The sequence below is a fragment of the Mixophyes fleayi genome, chromosome 4 (genome assembly GCF_038048845.1).
Source record: "Mixophyes fleayi isolate aMixFle1 chromosome 4, aMixFle1.hap1, whole genome shotgun sequence".
NCBI lineage: Eukaryota > Metazoa > Chordata > Amphibia > Anura > Limnodynastidae > Mixophyes > Mixophyes fleayi.
This window is the reverse complement of record NC_134405.1, coordinates 211,618,275-211,642,227: the sequence shown is the minus strand read 5'-3', so window position 1 is coordinate 211,642,227 and position 23,953 is coordinate 211,618,275. Positions and strand designations below refer to the sequence as shown.

The 23,953-nt window shown below is 38.8% G+C and overlaps 2 protein-coding genes across 5 annotated transcripts in view; both read left to right on the top strand.

The window, feature by feature from the left end:
- Nucleotides 1-23,953, top strand: part of SYCP3 (synaptonemal complex protein 3) — a 746,653-nt gene that overhangs the window by 78,131 nt on the left and 644,569 nt on the right. The gene's annotated exons all lie outside the window — the stretch shown is intronic.
- Nucleotides 11,216-23,953, top strand: part of IGF1 (insulin like growth factor 1) — a 123,522-nt gene continuing 110,784 nt past the window's right edge. Inside the window, exons 1-2 of one of the 4 annotated variants that reach the window (XM_075209279.1) lie at nt 11,216-11,458; nt 14,968-15,124. In XM_075209279.1, coding sequence (XP_075065380.1) covers nt 11,396-11,458; nt 14,968-15,124 — 220 coding nt within the window. In that variant the 5' untranslated portion in view covers nt 11,216-11,395. Of the gene's footprint in view, nt 11,459-12,556; nt 12,654-14,233; nt 14,292-14,426; nt 14,583-14,967; nt 15,125-23,953 lie in introns of those variants that run through there. The other 3 variants (XM_075209281.1, XM_075209282.1, XM_075209280.1) reach the window with 3 other exon arrangements.

Below are 23,953 nucleotides of genomic sequence, written 5' to 3'. Positions count from 1 at the left end.
AAGTTTTCCCAGTTTTTTGTGGTGAAATTAGGTGCCTCGGCTTATATTCGGGTCGACTTATACTCGAGTATATACGGTAGTTAATTGTTAGAGATGTTCACTGATCCCCGTGTTTTGGTTTTGGTTTTGGATCTGGATTCACTTCGTGTTTTGGTTTTGGCAAAACCGTCCTCACTTGTTTTGGTTTTGGATCCCTATTTTTTTCTAAAATCCCTATTTTTCTTGTTAAAACCACATAATTTGTCTCTTTTCTTGTTCCTAAATTATTATTAACCTCAGTAACATTAATTTGTAGTCATTTCCAGTCAATTTTTGTCAAGTGACAAGAACACTGCTACCCCTCCTATTTCTGTATGAGCAATGGCACTGAGCAATGGCACTGGAGACTGAAGAGTGACAAGCACACTGCTACCCTTGTTTCTGTGTGAGCAATGGCACTGAGCAATGTCACTGAAGAATGGAGAGTGACAAGAACACTGCTACCCCTGTTTCTGTGTGAGCAATGGCGCTGGATCTCCAGGGGAGGGAGGTACTTTTGGAATCCAAAACATGTATTAGGCTTTGTACTAAATCCAGAGACACATGGTCTGTTCTCCCTTTTGGTCTTCTCACACACACATGGCCTATCCTCGATTTTGTCATAGTCTCACACACACAGAGTCTGTCCACTATTTTGTCATAGTCTCACACACACACACACACACACACACACACACATGGTCTGTCCACCATTTTGTCATAGTCTCACACACACACAAGGTCTGTCCTCCATTTTGGCATAGTCTCACACACACACAGAGTCTGTCCACTATTTTGTCATAGTCTCACACACACACACACGGTCTGTCCACCATTTTGTCATAATCTCACACACACACAAGGTCTGTCCTCCATTTTGGCATAGTCTCACACACACACACACACACACACACACACACACACACACACATGGTCTGTCCACCATTTTGTCATAGTCTCACACACACACAAGGTCTGTCCTCCATTTTGGCATAGTCTCACACACACAGAGTCTGTCCACTATTTTGTCATAGTCTCACACACACACACACGGTCTGTCCACCATTTTGTCATAATCTCACACACACACACAAGGTCTGTCCTCCATTTTGGCATAGTCTCACACAGACCGTCTGTCCACCATTTTGTCATAGTCTTACACACACAATATCGTACAATCTGTCTTGCACACACACGCACACACATTGTTTTACAATCTGATTGCACACATATACATATAGTACTATTATGTTTGCTAAGTAACATAGATAAATGACACATTTACACATGTATAAGATAGCTGGAGCTGGCAATGCATTGTATTTTATGTAAAATGTATTAAACATTCTACACTGTTATTATATGTGTAAATACAATTACTGAAAATATAAATTGTTAATAAGAATACATATTATCTTTAATGAGACTTTGTGGAAATTATTCCTTGATATGATATAATATTCATTCTTACTTGTATTAAGCTGTAGTAATCAAAGTAAATAGGGCAGACATTGAAATATAATTATCTTTCTATGAGCTGGGTTTAAATTGGAATCCTGTGTGATAATGAAGGTAGTTTATTAAATGGTTATTACGATATTAGCATTAATACTATATTTGCCATATCATTGGACCTTTGTGCTTTCAGATTACCACAGTAAGTAGCACCCAAAATAGCTACCCTTTTACAGCCTTGACATCTTTTGCATATTAATGAATGCAAAACTTGCATTTTCCATTTAAATTGTAATTAAAATAAAACACCTTCATATTTGTTATTTTCCGCTGTGAAATGGGAATCTTCTTTTTTGCAGATCTCCAAATGGAAATGCAAATAGACCGCCATAACTTTTTTATAATATAGTCCAACTTCAATTTATTCAATACTATCAGCTTGAGAGGTCAATACGCAATCAGCCAAACAGAAGCTGCTAGATTGTGCTGCTGATTGTCATCATTATCACTGCATATAGTTGCATCAGCACTCCACTACCCGCAAGAGAAACACCTTCTAAAATGTATATTTGGGCATGTGTCCATGTCTAATTGTGTCACGATTACGCGAACACACCCTTGCCTACACTTGCCCAATTCTCTCCTTCCCTCTTCTGCCTCACACAAATCAACTATATACACAAATCTACATATGGATGTATGAGTAAAGATTTTTTGGATTTCATACGCAGTACAGACATGTGTATCTTACGACAAAAAAAATAGTTATGTATAAATGTATAAACAGCAGTAAAATTCTACAATACACTAGAATAGTAACATGTTTATAGAGCCACAACAATGCAAATATTATAAACCCATTTTAACATGATACTAGATGGCCTGGTCTCTTTCTAATGCGAATCCTTTCTCCCCAACTAGTTAGAGATATCTTGAGGGTGAAAACCTAGAGGTGAGATTGGCCTACCATTCGTCCAATTATATTACTTGTAGGAGTAGTAAACATTCCTTATTTCCTTTCTTTTGGTTTCAAGTGGATTTAGTTATTAATATTAAGGAGGGAACACAGGGTTGTGCCATGTGTGGGTCAAAGGAGATATTGCAGTGGTGAGTTTTAATTTGAAGGCGTAAGAGTCCCAAAGCGTGGAGTTAAATTTGATGGTGCAATTTGGAGGAGGGGGGGCAGTGTATTAAGGGTAAAGCCCATATGGGAGTGAGGTCAGGTAGGTCAATATAGGCCGATTCTATGTTGAGCCAGGAGGTGGAGCCGGAGGGCATATGAAGCATTAATTTGGGAGAAATGAAAGGCCAGGTAATATAGCATTTATGTTGGGAAGACCTCTACCACCTCAGAGAATTGGGTTTTTCAAGATGTTGGTCGAAATTCTTGGGGGTCTATGACATCAGATGAAATGGATGAGGGCCTTTTGGCAGTGTCTGAAAAAGATATAGCCATTTGGATATAATATTTATTTTGACGGCTATGATCCTGCCCAGCCAGAAGATGATAAGGCGATTCCAGGAATTCAGGTCGGCTCAGTTCTCATGAAACAAAAGGTCATTGCGGGAAATGAGGAATATTTAAGCTTTTTGGGCTGCCAATTGGTCTGGAGAAGACTTGGAGCAGCATGGCCTCCGATTTAGTGTAATTGATCTTATAACCAGAGACTAGGGAACCTCGTATTGGTTAGGAAGGGAGATCACTGTTTGAGTCACTGTGAGCAGAATGTTGACCGCAATGAGTGAAAGCTTACGGGTAATGTTACCCACGTGCTGGTCCTGTATGTTGGGATTGGATCGAAACTGGGATACAAGGGGCTCAATTGCAAGGGCAAATATCAGGGGAGATAGAGGGCAGCCCTGAGTGGTGAGCAGGTTCTAATCACCGGGGCCTTCTTGTAACAAAAAATCTTTTTTTTTTTTTTTTTTTTTTTTTTTTAGTGTTTCCTGGGATGTCGGACAGACAGTCTATGCAGTCTGTGCATTGACTGTCAAGTCACATAGAACTAAATACGGCAGTGTCATGCATTCATAGAATATTGTAATACATCTTGTAGTACAATATTCTATGAATGAATGATGAATGATGCGATGTGGCAAGGATGGCACATGCTGCCTGCATCCATCTCCATAATGCAGTGGCCAGACCCTGTGACATCAGCAGGTCATGTGGCTGCAGTAGTCACATGGTACACAGTAAAGGAGCTGCTGCTGGAAATCCTCCCATTCCTGTGCCGTTACGGATGAAGAAAAGGGTAAGAAGAAGGGGTAATGTCATAGGGAGGGGGAATGTGTGTGTAAAGTTGCTTGGCAGAAGGGGTATGGGTCAACATGAGGGCAGAGGGGGTATGTGTGTGTAAAGCATGTGGGCAGAGGGGGCATGTGTGTGTAAAGCTACTTGGCAGAGATGGTATGTGTTTGTAAAGCTGTTTGGCAGAGGGGTATATGCGTGAAAAGCATGTGGGCAGAGGGAACATGTGTGTGTGAAGCATGTGTCCAGAGTGGGTATGTGCATGTAAAGCATGTGGGCAGAGAGGGTATGTTCTTGTAAAGCATGTGGGCAGAGGGGACTTGTGTGTTTAAAGCATGTGGGCAGAGAGGGTATGTTTGTGTAAAGCTGTTTGGCAGCGGGGGTATATTCGTGTAAAGCATGTGGGTAGAGGGGGCATGTGTGTGAAAAGCATGTGGGCAGAGTGGGTATGTGCATGTAAAGCATGTGGGCAGAGAGGATATGTTCATGTAAAGCATGTGGGCAGAGAGGGTATGTCTGTGTAAAGCATGTGGGCAGAGGTGGCATGTCTGTGGGCAGAGGTGGCATGTGTGTGTAAAGCTGCTTGGCAGAGGGGTATGTGTATGTAAAGCTGCTGGGCACAGGAGGTATGTGTGTAAAGCATTTGGGCAGAGGTGGCATGTGTGAGTAATGTTGCTGGGCAGAGTGGGGCATTTGTGAGTAATGTTGCTGGGCAGAGGGGGGTATGTATAAGTAAAGCATGAGGGCAGGGGGTACATGTGTGAGTAAAGTTTCTGGGCACAGGAGGCATATGTGAGTAATGTTGTTGGGCATTTCTGTAATGACAGTGTTACAGGGCTCCTTCTCTAGACTAAGGAAACCCTGTAGCACCAAACGATTGCATCATTAAATGTGTCATATAATAAGGATATATTAATTTATTCCTTGCCTTGCAATTTTCACCTCCTAGGCACGTCCCTAATTATGTAAAGCCACTCCCCTAATGGTTTGGCCACATCCCTTTGGTGGTGCGCTGCTGCTGTCGTACCCACCTGATCATAGTGTATAAGGAAGGGGAGGAACATAATCAAGAGATTCACCAGGATTTTAGCTTATATCTTCAGGTTGAGATTAAAAAGGGAGATGGGTCTGTAGCTTGCGCAGTGAAGCAAGTTTTTGCTCTCTTCGGATGACTACGATTCTGGCTTCTAGCATTTCAGATGGGAAGGAATCTTCTTGGACAATCTTACTGAAAGACTGTGCAGGTGGGGAGCATGCAATCCCAAGAATGTATTATAATATGCTGCCGTAAACCCGTCCGGGCCAGGGGATTTGCAATTTTTTTGTTCTTCGATGGTCTGCTGGATTTCTTCTAACGATAACTCTTCATTGAGATGTGCAATGGCTGGACGGGACAGTTTAGTGAGTTTGGCATTAGCCAGGAAATCAGAGATCAATATGTAAGTGGGCCGATGCGATGGAGTGGTGGGGGGCAGTAAGTTGTAAAGAGGGGGGTAGTAGTCTTGGAACATGGCTCTAGTGGCAGTATGGTCATGGATGAGCTAGTTGGAGGGATCACGGATTGAGATAATATCTATGTGGGTCCTATCTGATCAGAGGTGCAGTGTGAGGATTTTTTCCCCCTTCTCGTAGAATGTTTGCTGGATATTTGGCTACTTGCTTAGAGAGAGGGAGATCAACTTTTGTCCTGCTGGCTGTCAGGATGGCGGGATCAGGGGTCGCTTTGATGGACAGCTAATTAGTCTTGGTGAGAGATTTTTTTCTAGAGGCCATGTTGAGCAGCACCATCCAAAGTGTGACTTTAGAAACTTCCAGGCAATCATTCAGCTCAAAGTTTTCCTCTAGGCATGTTCTGAGTTGAGATGTTATGTTCACATTATAGAGTAAGGAATCATTAAGGGTCTAAGTCATGGGTGAGGTCGGGCTAGGAGGCCAGCAAGTTCGATGGAGATGGGGTATGGGCTGACCAGATCACCCTCCAGTTGGCAAGAAGAAAGTGGCAAAAGAGTGCAGGATGACCAAGCGAGCACCACATTGGCCATCTAGGCAACAAATATAGTTGAGTGGTGTGAGTAGAGAGCACCCAGAGAAGGCATAGGATCAAAAACCACAGCATAACGTAGAGCATCAGGAACCTGGAGGGTGGCCCCTTGACAGAGGGGGAAAAACAACAGGGTCCGGTGCTTGGGGGATAGCAACAAGTAACAACAACAATGGTGTAACAAAAATGGTTTAAATAGAATAACAGAATACGGTGCTCTCATGTGTCACGTCCCGGCGGTACAGAGCGCACCAAGGGGACGTGAAAGTGGCCATGTGTAAAAATGACTGTTTAGAGGGTCACCAGAATAGTGAGGCATGAGACAGAGTGCACCACAGAGAATAAGGCGTAGCGTAAGTTAGGTCGCCAAGACTATTGAGTGTGGCCCTCAGCAGAGGGGGACAAACGATAGGGTCCGGTGCATGAGGGACAACAACAATTAGGAACAACAGTACAATGTGGTAAGATTGCGTAAAGCCAGCGTGTCAACAGTAGTTTAGGTAAAATAACTCTGTTCTTTTTTTAAAAATGCAACTTGCATGCAAGTTGCCTCTGAACATGAATCAGGCCCATAGTCTACAGAAAGAGATACGGGTAAATATCTCACAGTCAGGGTCCTTGTGTATGCTGGTTCAAGGCACTAATAATTCCACTACATATTGTAGTGGTGCTGAGATAATTATCCATATCCCAGCCACGTTCTAATACACAGGCGGTCAGATGTTTCTGTGAGAAGCATTTGTCTCCTCCCAAAATAACTAGTTTTTGCCAAGTCCTTTGAAGAGGCTGCTCTCGTGCCTTGTCCTATCCTTTCAAAGATATGCACTTTTTACCTTTTGTGTGAATTTTATTAGGAAATGTACATTTTCATGCACACATCAAACAAAAATATTAAAGCGTACAATAGTGATACATTTAATAAACACAATCCTGATCTCATCTCACTTATAACTAAAAACTCTTTTTCTTTATTTCAAGTAAAATTTATAATCACCGTTTAAATTATATATATTTTTTTCATTTTATTTTTACCAGGAAGAAATTAATTGACAATTACATCTTGTTTTCAAGTACTACCTGTACCATCGCATACAGGCAAATTTTAAAATACATTAAGCATTACAATTAGAAACATTTTCATAGAGCCCAATAACAGAAGTTTTGAAAGATCTCATGCAGGTGGTAGATTTAAGTGATTCAGGCAGGGTGATTTTTTTTATTTCATTCTTTTAACAGCTATGATATCGTAAATGTATACAGTACATTATTTTTCAGGTACTGTAGATTATAGGTTTTCATATGAATTATATTATCTCACTAAGTTGAAAATTATTCGATTGCTATTTTTGGGGTCAAGTCCATAGTGTCAGTAGTATGTTTGCATGTTTTTTCTACAGTTTTGCAATCGTTGAGTTGGAGTGATACCTGTGACATAAAAATGTGGGAGTTACTTAAGCAGTGCTCTACTGGGTAGATAAGAAACAGAGGTGCCCAATGGTGCAATATTTATCAGATAATTAATTGTAACCAAAACAAGTACCAGATCTTGTCTCTACTCTCTTCTTATCTTCCTACTCTACCTTCTGTCCTCTTGATCCCATACCCTCACAAATTGATAGGTTCCTGTCTCCTGTGCTCATTCCACCTCTAACTAAAATCTGTAATCTATCTCTCTCTCTCTACTGGTATCTTTCCATTACTATTCAATCCTGCAGTGATTACTCCTATTCTAGAAAAAAAAATTATGACCCAAACTCTATTTCAAATTACCGCCACATCTCTCAGCTCCCATGCCCCTCCAAACTTGAGAGAACTGTCTACACTCGCCTCACACATTTCCTTTCTGCAAACAACCTATTGGATTCTCTTCAATCAGGAGACTGTGCTGACCCAGCTTGTCAATAATCTGAGCACAGCTAAAACTAAAGGTGATTACTCTCTTCTAATTCTCCTGGATATCTCTGCTGCATTCGACACTGTTTACCACTATCTTCTCATACAGACACTACAATCCCTAGGTCTTCAAGACACTGTGCTATCCTGGTTCTCATCCTACCTATCTAATCGCTCTTTCAGTGTTAATTTCTCTGGAACATCCTCCACTCTGGTTCCTTTATCAGTTGGAGTACCACAAGGCTCAGTCCTAAGTCCTCTGCTGTTATCTATCTAAACCACTTCTCTAGGAAAACTAGTAAGCTCCTTTATATTTCAGTATCATCTCTATGTGGATGATACACAAATTTATCTATTTTCTCCTGATCTCTCACCATCTGTGTTGTCTTGGTTTACTGATTGTCTTTCTGCCATTTCATCTTGGATGTCCTCCGCCAACTTAAACTCAATCTTTCAAAAACAAAATTAATAATATTCCCACCCAACAATAGAAGCTTCCTGTCTGACATTTCTATTTCTGTTGACAACATGACCATCAATCCCACCCAGCAAGCTCGTTGCCTAGGTGTAATCCTTGACTCGCAACTATCCTTTGTTCCCCACATCAACTCTATATTGACATCATGCTGCATACATCTAAAAATATTTCCAGAATACGTACACATCTCACACAAGACACTGCAAAAACTTTAATTCATGCACTGATCATCTCCCACTTTGACTATTGTAATTCCCACCTTACTTGTCTTCCCAAAATCAGACTCGAGTCCCTACAATCTATTTTGCAGTCAACGGCTAGATTGATTTTCCTTGCAAATTGTTTTACATCTGCTGAGTCACTTTGTCTATCTCTACATTGGCTGCATTTTTTTCAAGGAATCCTATATAAAATTCTTCTACTAACATACAAGGCCATCAGCAAAATTGCACCAACATACATCTCCTCCCTTGTCTCAAAATATCACCCAACTCGACCCCTTCGTTCTGCACAAGATCTGCGTCTCTCTTCCACTCTCATCACTTCTTCCCATTTTTGGTTATAGGACTTTTTTCTGGCTGCACCATTTTTATGGAATTCACTCCCTTGCACCACAAGACTTTCCTCTAGTCTTCAAACCTTCAATCGTTCTCTGAAAACCCACCTCTTCAGGCAAGCTTATAATATTCCTCTACCACCCTCTTAATCTCCCTAGGTTACCCTATTATCACCCTCTACACAGCTAACACAAGACAACAACCCTCTGACCAACATAGTTGTGTGACAGAGCATACAGTCCCCAAAATACTTTGTAACCTTTGCATCCTAGCTGGAAAAATGTTCAATATGATGTAGCACTTACCCTTGTGTATCAAACCATTGTCCCATAGATTGTAAGCTTGCGAGGAGGGCCCTCTTACCTCTCTGTATGTATGTATTACCCAGTATTTTTTTTTTACTGTTTGTTCCCAAATGTAAAGTGCTACGGAATCTGCTGGAGCTATATAAATAAATGTTGATGATGATGCTTAAAAAGGATTTTTTTTTATACATAACAGATTAAAAACACATATACAGTATGAAATTGAGTACAGCTTATCTATGTGTGTAAAGGATCATGGTATGAGTTCATTCCTAGTAGTCCTGGATAGGATTAGTTTTTGCCATTGAAGATCTGTTTTGAAGATCTGTTTCATAGAACAACAAGCAAAAGGCATAAACACTAATAATATCAATATTAGGGGCCTATCTATTAAGCCTTAAACAATATGGAAACAGCTTTAGTTATTTTAAAGTAACATAGCTATTTAGCAAAAGTCTAACGCAGGAGATATAATAGGTAGCTCCTGCATTAGGCTAAGTATTACACTGAGAATTATGGGGACTGTGGTTTGGGACAATTAACAAGCTCAGAAAAGCCTAGATTTTTGGAGCATGACCCAATTGACTAACTCCATCTGGAGATGGCAATAGCTGTCCTGCCCTACGGGGAGAGCATCGCAGGAGAGAAATCAGTGGATCCCCAAAGCACAGAAAATGACTCTGTGTCAGATACTGGAATTATTGTTAAAATAAAGTGATCGCTGAGACAGCATATTATTTGAGTCACTGGGATTATTTTTTAATAAATGGCTGCGTTATATCATAGCTTATCTTTGAGATCGTGGTTGATTATTAATGGAGAGAAATATTTCCAGTAATAAATAGGCCCCTTAGCAAGAGAAAGCAGCGCAAGTTCCCTATGTGTTTCTTGTCTGTGAGTTCACCAGGGGGAATTCGAATGGTGCTTTACTGCACTTTATTTTATAATGTAACTATGATATTTGCTCTGGAATATGCTAGCAGAAAACTTAAGCAAAACTACTGCCTGCTCAAAACACAGGTAGTGTAGAAGCTATGCAGTAGTCTGGATGTTTTTGTTGAGGGTATTGTTGTGTGTTTTTTCCATTGTGTGTAACCTTTTCATAGCACCTATGCGCAATTTTAAAAAATGTTCTGCTAATTTGCACAATTTTCCCCGCTACCACAGAACGTGCTGTTTCATCAGCTATGTTGGCTTTACCAATATTGTCCACAGTACGTACAAGTCGTCTCAAAAGAAACCAGTTTTGAGGTGCCATCGTGTGGAGCCATCCAGTTGTAAATTACCAATAGCCCCATATATCTAGCCTTATTTTAGCTTGTGGGCTTCCTGTGTAGATAGGGTTAATTTTCTGCACAGTATCCAAAGGTTATCCCCATTCTTAACTAGAAACCATAATGACAAGTCACACCATACAGCTATAAAAGTATATAACTCAATGGTTAAACATTGAAATGCAGCTAAGTGCTGTATAATATAAATAGAAAAAAAAAACAGCTGACTTGAACGTTCATGCCACTAACTCAGTTAAGGGATTTGAATGACATCATAGCCTATGAGCGCAATGTGACGACCAGCTGCTATTATTTAAATGATGCTGTTATTGTTTTCTATATACAATTTAGGTTCAAAGTTTGTCAGACATTTATTTTTTCTTGGAATACAAAATTCATACATTTCCCATGGCAAGTAATGTGACTTCATATGGCAACTTATTACAGTAATGTTTATAAAAACAATGAAAAAAAAAACCCAACATCTGTCAGTCCTATAAAAGGGTTACCATAACATGTTGCATGTTGTAATAAAAATGCATTTAAAGTCATCATATTTTCCTCCTGAACTTTTATCACTGTGTACGTCAAACAGGCTGAACTGATTACTTGCACAATATTACCTACATCATGCAAGCTTCATAAGAAAAAGATGTGAGACGGGCAGCAGAATGCAAAGCAGCAAACTCCTTTGTACGCTTTTTTATTTTTTTTTATTTTACTATGTCACTAAAGTGCATTCTTTTAAGTAAAAATAAATATGCTCTGTGATCCAGTCTTGAAATGCTAAGGTATGATGATGTTATTTGTCAAGCAGCCCAAAAAAGTCCTCGCTCAAAAACTTGCCAGAAGAGGGAGAGAGAGAGAAAACAACTGGTCTCCCAGCTGTTTCCTGTCTACAGTGTCTGTGTAAATGTAGATAAATGTGAGGATTTTCTGTAAATCCTTCTTCTGTTTGCTAAATCTCACTGTCACTGCTAAAATCAGAGCAGATCCTACGCAATGGAGTAAAGTCCTAATATTCAAATGTGACATAGCTCTGAATATCTCTCTGGATTTCTTTTTTTTTTTCTTGTTATCACAGCTAGCAATCTCTTTTGCAGACCCTGTACTTAAAGAAGCTATGGAAAAAAACAACTGTCTCTCCACACAATTATTTAAGTGCTACTTTTGTGATATCTTAAAGGTAACTCATTTTTATCTTTCATCTACATTTTTGTTTTTATTTAGAATGAATGGAAACATTTGCTGTGTCTCTCATTTCTAAGAATGCTTGAAGTAGACTCTTTTCATCCCATCTGTCAAAAGAGCAGTGAATCTGCCATGTAAAAATTGCTGAATATGCATTTTTCCTACGTGATCTACAATTGTTCCTCTGTATATCAGCTGTAAATAAATTGTGATATGCAATACATTGATGTTGATGTACTGTACTGTGAATGTTATTTAATATATTCTCACTGTAATGAGCAACATATGATTCATTGAAAATTGAATGGCATGTATAGCTTTACTGTGTACAGATTGTAATATTTGTGCATGAATGATATAATGCAATGTGTTACACCTGTATAAGAGCATATACTATGTAATGTATGCATGCGGTAAATTGGCAGGTGTGCAAAGTATATTCTTCCAGGTAGTTATAACTTTTATGTTTGGGTGTAAAGTTTTTAAAATGAAAACATTATTTAGATTTGTCTCTTAGAATATATATGATTAGTGTATTAGTTTTTAGTATTATGGTCTTCTTTAGTGCTAATAACTGCTGCCTACAAAGCATTTTTACCTGCAATAAGTGTAAGTGCAAGTATAGGATATTGAAACAGTTAACAGAACAGTATTCTAGACATTCCCTGAAAGCTGTGAAAACACTTGCAGATGTGTGATTTAATATCATTTTGTAATTATTTACTATGTTAGGGGATAATTTCTACTCTTCCCATTCTAGTAGTTGCAGAGGGACAGTTTGTTGCAGTGAGTGAGGAGTTAATGTGTTTTATTATATATGTTCAGAGATTTATTCTATACCATTTACATCTTTCGTATTTAAGAACATTTACGCTTATTTGGTCATACTGGGTTTAGTGACCTTTTTTGCTGTTGCTGGCCAGGCTTCAAGTTTCCTTTCTCAGCATAAAAAAGTTTATGAAAACTGAAGGTTTTCTTTTACATAGTTTGGAATGAGCTAATGCCATTGGATCAGCCACTGCAAGCATTTGCCTTAGGCCCAATCCATAAAACATGTGATTGCTGCCCATTTGTAATTTATTTGTTTTAGGCAGGAAGAAAGTGACAAACATATTGTAATGATCATTAAATAAGAATCTCTTTCTTGGCTGCCAGATTTTTATATTGTTCTGTTTATTCATGGGGATATGGTAAGAAGTTATTTTTGGTTATAATCTGAGTTCAAAATGTTTAAAGTGATAGTCTGGAAAAATAAGTTTTATGTCAAAGTTCTGAGTTAATAAATAAGCAGTTTTGTGGCTTAAGTAATACAACAATCTAGAGCAATGACTGAAGGTTCATGACTTTAGAAATTTTATTGTACACGAATGTAGAGTTGTAGAGTGTAGTATGTGTAGTTTAGAGTGTATAATGTGTATCATGTATAATGTACAATGTGTACCATGTAGAATATACAATGTGTACCATGTAGTGCATAGAATGTGTACAGTATAGCATGTGGAATGTGTAGTGTAGCATGTAAGATGTGTAGAGTATACAACTTCTAGTGTAGAGTATAGAATGTGTAGAGTGTACAATGTGTACCATGTAGAATGTACAATGTGTACCAAGTAGTGCATAGAATGTGTACAGTATAGCATGTGGAAAGTGTAGTGTAGCATGTAAGATATGTAGAGTGTAGAACTTCTAGTGTAGATAGTAGAATGTGTAGAGTGTACAATGTCTAGTGAAATGTGTAAAGAGTACAATGGGTAGTATACAGTGTTCAATGTGTAGTACGTAGGATGTGTGTTGTACAATGCAGAATGTGAACAGTATAGAGTGTAGTATGTGTAGTATAGCCTGTGGAAAGTTTAGGCAGAATGTTTCTCCCTTGCCTTGTAGCATAAACTCAGACAATTATAGATGGCAAAACATGAGTTAGGCTATGTCTACCCAGTCTTTTTTTCATGCATGTAGGAGCGAATATGGGTAGGTAGTTGTAGGTAAAAATATGTTACTCTCATTTCTCATGCTCTTTTAAGCTTGAAAGAAATGTCAGCTTTGGCCTTATAGAAACTAATCAGTCCTAAACGACAATGGTATGCTTGTCTGGGACTAAATAAATTATCCCAGTTCAGGTGCCTTAAACAAAGTAGTTTTTTAATTAGATTGAGTTTTTTCCAAACAGGACTCAAAGCAATTTACATATTTTTGATTATAGCAGCCGGTCTATTTTTGTCAGCAGCCAAATAACCTGCAATGTATGTCTGTGGAGTGTGGGAGAAAACTGGAGTACCCAGAGGAAACCCAACCAAACACAGAGAGAACCTACAAACACCACATAGATAGGGCCCTAGTTTCTAATCGAACCCCTGTGAGGCAGCAATGATAACCACTGAGACATCATGCTGGTTATTATGTCTGCGGTAAATTTAGTCCAATCGCTGATCCTCCTATTTGTATATTTCCAATTTACCCATTTATTTTGATATTGCGATATTTGAATTAATTAACTTATGTTAAAAATATCACTCTTATAATTAACTTAATTCGTTTAGCCCAAGTTCTTGCAACTGTAAAACAATAGGAAAATAAGGAGCAGAGTATTGTGCATCTGATAAAATGGGTTATATTAAAGGGTCAGCAGTTGGGGAAGGATCATTGCAGTTACGCTGTTTCAACTTGCATTGCACATTACACGGCCTTCAATTATTAGCAAAGCTAGAGGACATCTTCAAGTATTAGTGCCAGGCTAGAACCAGCCACGCCCAGCCAGTCCGCCAACTATGTGGAACTTAGTCCTAAGTCATACTACATGAGCAACACTACAACACTCTCGGGTAGCAGTAAGTCAATTTTTTTGTCTGGACATATGGATAGGGCAGTCTTGTAATAACCACGGAGAGAATGTAATAGGGCACTGCTGGAATAAACATTATATAGGCAGTGTAAGTATTACATAGTTATCTAATTTCCAGACAATCTGAGTTTTTTTGGCAATGGTGGTATGATCATAGATATATCACTATTGGTAAAATGTATAGGCACTGATTTGTACGCCAGTTTTAGCAATTCTGGTATAATCACAGATGGACAATGCTGGTAGTATCAAGTATGGAGCATGGTTTGTATATTGTGTGAGCACTGATAGAATACTCATGTATGGGCACTGCTAGCTTACTCATGTATGGGCACTGCTAGCATATTGTAGTACACTGAGAATACAGAATGCAGTCATGTGCTGGGACACTTCTGGTATAACAATACGTTGGGCACCATCCCAGTCAAAATGAAAGAAGTTTTCAAGCATGCTATTTTAAATAGGCATGAGTTTTTCTCCAGCTTGATCTGAGTTTAGGTTAGGAGAAATAATTTTTGTCATTATCTTTGTTGTTAACGATAATTCCCTTTAAGCAAAGTACATGATATTAGTAAACATCATACAACGATATTGTGCAGAATTGAAACTTAGCACACAGCTAGGATGTTTAATGTTATTATATGTGATTTTTTTTTGGGCAGGTTAAAATGCACACGATGACCTATATCCATCTCCTTTACTTGAGCTTATGTCTACTCACCATAACCAATGCAGCAGCTCCTGGCCAAGAGACACTCTGCGGTGCTGAATTAGTGGATGCTCTTCAGTTTGTGTGTGGAGACAGGGGCTTCTTTTTCAGTAAGTTCTTTTTTCTTATATTTGACATAATTTAACATAAATAATGCAATTACTCTGTATGCTAAAACCTATAGAAAGTTTATATGAATCTATTAGGGAAAAGTGATAGCAGAACGGCTAAGAAGTCTTATGGGATAGTGTTCTGCAGTTTGAACAGCTGGTTTTAGAGTGGGTGGTAGGCACAAAAAAGTGGTCCATGGTGCCACAGAACAGGCCCACATTTTTACAATATTATGGAAAGGTGTGCATTAGCAACCCATGAGGGGCCAACAGCATTCGTTCCTGAAGGATAATAGTGGCTATATGTATATTCTCTCCAAATGTCTTATGGGAATTGTGACTGCTTGTATGGGCAAGAGAGTCCTAGTAACATCTACAGAGCCACTCTGTTGACTGAATGCTGAGTGCAGTAACTGCAGCACTGAAGGAAATTGTGTAGGGGTAAGCATCTGGTTTGGGGAGGTTGTGGGCCTGATTCATGTTCAGACGTAAGTCCATTTGAATGCCGTATCTTGCGTGAAATAGCCCTATAAAAATAGCATAAGCTCAGAAACTGACCTTTTGACAATGAACACAATTGCATGAAATTCACGTCTGAACACAAATGTGACGCAACTGCCTATGACTTGAGAGGCAGAACAGGGGAGGGAAGGGACGGATAGACATAGGACTTGTACAGTTAGGGCATGCCAACGCAGAGGCAAACGATTCAACTTCTGTGCTTCTCGTAGGTACACCTGGTTTCACCCATCACTTGCACCAGTTACATGACAGGTGTAAGTTGCAACTGATAGTGATGAATGACATGGCATAGTCTTTGTATTAAAAACTATAAATATGCGTGCCACAAGCTAGCAGATAGCATGTGTATACAAGGAAGAATGGCTATATATATTCATTGTATGTACAGTCATAAAAGCATCTTGATTTATGCATTTAATCTAAGAAAAAAATATTTGATACATATTGATACTGTTAAGAGTTGTTCATTTATTTTATAAGTTACATTTTTTTATGTGCTCTGATGAGAACTTTTATTGTACATATGCTGGTGCCTATATTGCAGTCGGTTGTTTATAGCTACTTACGGCACATAACATTTAGGCAGAGTGTACTTAGGGGGGTATTCAATTCACAGCGAGATCCCCGGAAAACGAACGCTCGAAAAATATTACCGTTAATACAGTAATTACTCGCTGAATTTCAGCTCGCAGCTCAGGGAGCTGTGAGCTGAAATGCAGCGAGTAAATTACCGTATTAACGGTATTTACGCGCATATTACCGTATTAACAGTAATATTTTTTGAGCGCTCATTTTCCGGGGATCTCGCTGTGAATTGAATACCCCCCTTACACTCAGAATCAAATATAAACATTTCTTGAGATATGTTTGGTTTTAAATACGGTAGGAACTATGCACAAGTTCTGTGTTTTTCTCTAAACGCAACTTGTGTGCAAGTTGCATTCAAACATGAATCAGACCCTATGTGTGAAGGAACTAAAGTTTTTATAGTGTCTTGTATGAAATATTTTTGTATTCTGGAGATGTTTCTTAAAAGCATGTAACAGTATTTGGAGCCAGATTAGATCTGGGGAACAAAGGAGAGTTTTGAGTCAAGGGTGACAGCTAGGTATTAAACTGGAGGGGCAGGTTTTATTGTTCGTTTGCCAACAGAAATTGAAATGTCCTGTAAGTAGCTTCTTTAGCTGGTAAAAAGATTATAACATCCGTTTTTGAAAAATTAAGTTTGAGAAGGTGAAAAGATATCCAAGATGAAATGGAAAAAATATATTCAGTAACCAGGGCCAACACATATGGTGAAAGATCCAGAGAGGGTAGATAAATTTAGGTGTCATATAGAGGTGATTCTTAAACCAGAGAAGTGGTATAAATAGAGAACAGTAGAGGACAGAGTCTTGTGTTACTTAAACTAATAGGGGAAGCGAAGAAGAGGTAGATCCAGACATAAACAATTAAAGAGTGGTTGAAAGGTAGGAAGAGAAGTGAGTGGTTGACAGTGTCAAGTGCAGAGAGGATTAGAAGCATGTAGTGGCCTTTGGATTAAGTAATGATGAAATCATTGGCTACCTTAGTCAGTGTAGTCTCTTTGGATTGGTGGGAAGAATGATTGAGGAGGGATGTGTAAGAAAATGAAGTGTGTGAGGCAAGGATAGATCAGCCTCTTCAGAAACTTGTAGAAGCATGGGATATGAGTGATGGAACAATAATTTGAGAGAGAAGTTGTGTCACAATTAGTTTTATTCAGAATAGGAGTAAATACGGCATGATTAAATGATTGAAAGATACCAGTAGAGAGGAAGAAATTACAGACGTTAGATAAGGCAAATGACTGATTTGTGACAACTACTGCCCCCCATGCCTTTAATTTTAACCAAATTAACCTTAAATATCCGTAAACTGCACCCCCTTCAGCATTGCATCCTGACCAGTCGCCTCTCTTGCACAGCCCTAGTTACGGCCCTGGAAAAGAGGGTCCCATTTCATAGCAGTACTTGAAAATCATGGGCCTGATTCATTAAGAAACTTCTTATTTCAGTCTCCTGGACAAAACCATGTTACAATACAAGGGTGCAAATGAGTTTTCTGTTTTGCACATAAGTTAAATACTGACTGTTTTTTCATGTAGTTTTTTCATGAAGTTGTTGCTGATTGGTGGAAAGTTTGCTGTAAATTTATATAAGTTAGATGTCTGCTGGTATGGGTAGGCTAGGTGATGTTAGAGTGCAAGAAGCTAAAGAGGTGGTGGACAGATTGCAGGTGATGGTGAGGCAGAGAGTAAGAAGTGTTAAAGAATTCAGAAACTGAACAGAGAGAGTAGTTTGCTGACAGAAAGCGAATGCGGATAATTGATTAGTTGAAATCAGCCAAGATATTGTCAGAGGATAAGAAATGAAGTATCCACACTGAAAAATGTTCCAGAAATTACTGGATTGATCCAAGGGGATAATAGACCACAACAACATGCAGAGAGAAGGGGTTGAATTTCCAAATAGTTTGTACTTCAAAAGTTGGGAATGTTAGAAAATGGAACAGATGGGGAAACTTTCAATATATAATGTGAGGAAAAGAAGGGTTCAAACCCACCTCCTTGTCTGCTTCAAGGCCTAGAGGAATGGGTGAATTTCATACCACCATGAGAAAGGGTTGCAGATGAGGCAGTTTCAGATTTAATACGCCACGTTTCTGTTATTGCCAAAAGGTTGAGGTTATTTGAGAGGAAGAGGTCATAGATGGACATCAGTTTATTACAGACATAGCATGCATTCCATAGGGTATATTTAAAGGCTCATGACAGCAAAAGGGAGATGGGTGATATGTTTGAGGTCGATGGGATTTCTGTAATGTGTAGATTCATAATAATCAGGGATATGTGTTTGAGGATTATGGTATTTCTGTAGTGAGCACAATCAGATTGATTAGGGTGACAGGTTTGAGGTTTATTGGATTTTGCAGTGTGCCTAAACAGAATGAACTGCAAGGAAGGGGGACCAGGATTTGGTGATATGTCACCAGCTACCACAAGCATAAGGATTGAGAGGTAGAGAAAATAATTAATTTAAATATATAAAAGTGTTAAGTTGTACATGAATAAAAACTGTTTTGTATAAGTGGTGGAAAGTTTCACTTTGGTTACTTGATTGTTGTCAAACCAAATAATTCAGCTGAAGCTGATGGCAGATATGGTACTAGCCAGGTTATGCATGCTAACTCAAATACGTAAAAATATCTATAATTGAAATATTTCATGTCATGTGTATCAAAGGTATTTTATGAAGGTATTCATTAATCTATTTTACCAAAATGTAAGATAAAGGGTGTCAAAAAAAAGGCAGTCAAACTGCATGGCTTATTACTATGAGTTAAAAGATTAACACAAAACAGGTGCACACTTAGGGGTGGAAGGATTCCAGTTGCCTAGAACCCTCACACTGTGACTTGAAGCTTTATTTGCACATCTAACAGCCAGTGCTGTACCGGGGACAGTACGTTCTTTTAGATAAGCAGATCAGCTGCTCCTCTTACAGGGCTGATCTGGAGGGGGGCGGAGCGATTGCCCCCCTAGCCCGGTGCCTGGCTCCCTCCTGCCTCCTCCTCATTGCCTGTTGGGCGTGACGTCATTATCACCTCCCAAAACTGTCAGTGAGGTTCTCCAGTGGGAGGAACTACAGACAGAAGAGAAGACAAGACCACAGGAAGGTAAGTAAAGTACTGTGTAATGACAGGGGGAGGAGGTGTAATGAGGGGGGACAGAGGTGTGATGAGGGGGGGGGGCAGAGATATGATGAGGGACACAGAGCTGTGATGAGAGGGAACAGAGGTGTGATGAGGGGGAACAGAGATGTAATGAGGGGGAAAAAATGTGATGAAGGGAAACTGGTGTGAAGAGGGGGAACAGAGGTGTGATAATGGGAACATTGTGTGTGTGTGTGTGTGTGTGTGTGTGTGTGTGTGTGTGTGTGTGTGTGTGTGTGTGTGTGTGTGTGTGTGTGTGTGTATAATAATCAAAGCTACCTCGTTATTTTTGGAAAAATTTGGAAACCCCACTTTAAAACTCATGCATTTGCTACTGTAAAGTAGCAGCAATTGTTATGTGAACTTAATTGTTCCATATTTGTTAAGCTCTATATGTATAGAGTATCTGATTACACAGAACTGAACTGACCTTCTGTGTCATCTTCATAACAGGAAAGCTTCTGAACAAAGCACAGTAATATGATAGTGACTATACTCTTTATCTCGTATTTTATCACAGTGATTTGTTCGCAGGACTCAGGTCTCATTTACACGTACATAAAAAATGCAGATCTAGACTAAAGCTGTTTTTTCATAAATATTTGTGAAGTTCGTGTAAATGGGTCAATGCAGTTTTTTAAAACCGGAATATATATATATATATATATATATATATATATATATCATTAATGTCTACAGAAACACTAACATGGGAGTGTTTCCCAGTGATAACACATGTACATGTTTCACATCATATGGGAGAGGGCTCTTGCTATTCATATTCACTGACTTATAGAATCTGTAATTGTTATTTTTCCACTATAAAACTGGTAATATTCCTGATACGGAGAGGAAATATAGAAAATGTGGCAGCCATATACTTTTAAAGCGGGTCATAACATAGCCAATAACTTTAAATGTATAGATAGCTCTTTATAGAATTCATTGACACGTGAAAGGAGGTGATAGGTGAAGAGCTACATTGAGATGGGAAACTACAGAAGTACAGTAAGCGTTTGTGAGTAATCAATCAGAGATGAGATGTAGAATTGGCACAATTTGGATGGGATATTTTTGAATCCTTTTCCATAAGCAGCATTTCATACTTAGGAATGCAAAGTGACTCAATTCACATTTTTATTAAAATTGGACAGAAATTGCACGCAGGTATGCCCGTTTTCAAAGGCAAGAGGATTTCAAGAAACCTTTCTAGTTCAATACAGGTATAAGTACTCTCCGCCTATATGGCACATGCTGAACACAGACAAACACAACTCACTTCAGGATATGTACACTGGATATAAAGTCCCATCAGAAGCAGCGATAAAAAAATATTAAATACATTAACACCTGTTAATAATATAATCATTAATTCAAAAAAAGTTATTTTTTTATATGAAATACATATATCATGATGTTATTAATGCCTACTGTACATGGAATGCATTTTGACAGTTGCTTTTAATTGCGAACACATGTTCTAGCATACACACACGACTGTCATTACTGTCATTCTGCATTTACACCTGTAGCTGGTCCAAGTGATACGGCTAAAAGTCACATACCTGAGAGATGCCCAGAGTTTGAATCCGATGGATGTGCACACGTTCATCCATGGAACGCCCTTACTGTACATTAATCATGTGCACATGCCCCTTCCTTATGCCCTCTGAATTGTAGCCTGTCAGAAGTGCCCTTTGCGATTGAAGATTAATTGGATGTACTTGCATTCACTGGCATATAGTCCAGTTCTGAGCATGCTCAGAGCAATTTTTGCAAAATATGGCACGTATCGGGTTTTATGTTCATTAATGAATCAGGCCCAGTATGGACATCATTCGGTTTAGGACATGGGGTATATCATGTGAACAGACAATTTCACCATACCGTCATGCATTCCTTGATGAAGATATTGCTTTATTTATCTGTTTAGCTGCCTTACTCCATCACAGTCCTTTTGCCTCCACCTTCAAAATATTATTAAATAAATACACCATTTTCTTACCGACAACTGCATCCAAAACTCATCTGCAGCCTAAACTACTGCAACCTCCTCCTATCTGGCATTCCCATCACCCCTGCATTTTAGAGAGATTGATGTGGGGACAGTTGGGTAAGACTGATCTTCCTTTCTCACCTCTCCACATCTGCAGATACCTACACTGGCTTTCTATATCCTTCACAATCCAGATCAAGATACTCACCCTCACCTACAATTCTCTCATCAACATCACTGCTTTATACATCTCAAAATTCTTTCCACTGTGCCCTCTTTGATTTGCCTATTACCTGCAGTTCTCTTTTCTGATAACTACCATCTCTTTGTCTATAGGAATCTCCTACCACACCTGATCACAACATGCCCCAGCCTCTACCATTCTCCCACAGGTTTCCCACCATTACATGATCTCCAAAAACCCGCGTCACTTGAGCGTACCCCACTATCACCAATATTACTCTCACTGCTACACACACATACAATTGTCCAACTCTCCCCTCTGAACCGTACTCGGTCATCTTGTCTCAGCTGTGTTCTTTCTCCACTAGATTGTAAGCTTTCTAACAAGCAGGGCTCTCCCTGCCTTTGTTATCACATCTGCATTTATTTTGTCAACTTTTTTTGCTCCTGTTTTATGTAGCTCTGTTTTCCTGTCCTGTGCTTGAGAACACAATGGCACCTTAAAATCAACAATAATAATAATAATAATATAATCTGTAGCATGGTAGCAAATTGTCATGGAATTGAAGTTGCCTCTCTATACAATGTACATTTATTCTTTAACAGTGTCTACACATTTCCAGTGGAATGATGCTAATCTTTTCATATGGTTTCTCTGAACATGTGGCTTCAATTCAGAGCTGCACAATATTAATATTATTATTCTTTATTTATAGAGCACTTAAATATTTTACATACAATTGAACATACAATGATAACAGTACAGAAAGAAACATACTGATGAATAAAATGTTTTGGCTTTAGAAAGTTTACATTAAATTACAATAAATGATTAATTGATTATTTAAATCCGGTATATAGGTACACAAACCCTAACTCAGAAACCTAATATCCAGAAAGTTCCGAAATCAAGAAAGTAATTAATTACTGTCAACAAGTGATAAGAACATAAACACAGGCAAGAATACTATAGTCCAGGGGTAGGCAACCTGCAGTTCTCCAGGTGTTGTGAAACTACAAATCCCAGCATGTCTTGCCACCTATCTGCTGGTTATCTACTGGCAAAGCATGCTGGGACTTGTAGTTTCACAACACCTGGAGAGCCGCAGGTTGCCTACCCCTGCTATAGTCACTAAGAGGAGCACTGCTAAACAATTTAATGAGGAGGGGAATGCCAAGGGCAGAGAGGGGAAAGAAAGGATCATTTTTAAATATGATTTAAGATATTGTAGACATGGTGTTCCAAACTATGGAAACAGCTAAGCATTCTGAATAATAGTTCCCATACCTGCAGGGGCAGGCTGGTCTGGGAGCATCTTCCCCGCAGGTCCATAGTGGGCTACCTTTTTTTTCTTTCTTTAAAATGTTCTTAATAGGCTGCTGAGTCGGGTCTTGTCTCCCGGGGCTAACATTTGCAAGCCCTCCTGAATCTGAACATCAACATGAACAACAATAACTACTATATATTTTGGTAACGGAAATTCTGTACATTTTTTTCTCCCAAAAGTCTCCAGTCTGTGAGGTGCAGTTTAGTGGCCCTGAAGTGCCACTCAGTGGCACATGCCTGGCCCACAGTTTAGTGGCACATGTCTGGATCAGTCAGAACAATGAAAGGAATATACCTTGATTAAACGTTGTTACATTAGTCTATCACTGTTGTTGAATAAACATTGGCTATTACCATGAAAGACTTCTTGATGGATTCATTTTATTTTCTCTTGATAGCGGTAGTAAAATCCGACGCTTATCCATATGTGTTCCAATAGCCCCTATCAAGGAGCACATAGTAAATAAGGTTCCATCTCATTTGGTGACACACAGAATACCTGTACTCCAACATGTATATACACAGAACATGACCACTCTAAAAACAAATGCATATACATAGATAGATTATATCCACCCAGAAAAAAAACACATACCCTGTACACAGAGAACATTTCTATACAGAACATACATACACGCATAATAAATTCACTCTGAAAATACATACTGTACAAGCAAAATACATTAACACCAACAAGATCTACATCCATGCGCTTCTTTCAAGTAAAACACTTTTAATTTATTAACAAGAAATATGTGGTTCTGAGAATTTCCATGTATGCCACATCTGTTTGTGGAAAGTGTTATTACAATTCAATGATTTTTTTTTCTGTGAATTTATTTTATCTGTAATCTGACAGCTCACATGGGATGTTTAAATTATGAATCATACATCATAGGGTCAAATGGAGGACTCTCCATCTTGCTTGTCAAAAAAGTAAAGCAGCTGCATATTTAAAAAATGTTTTAACAGGGTCAATGTTTGGGGAAGAGCAAAGAGGGCAACAGCCTTGGGTTTCATTTTTATTTATTTTTTCAAATTAATATATATTTCCACTATCATTAGATGT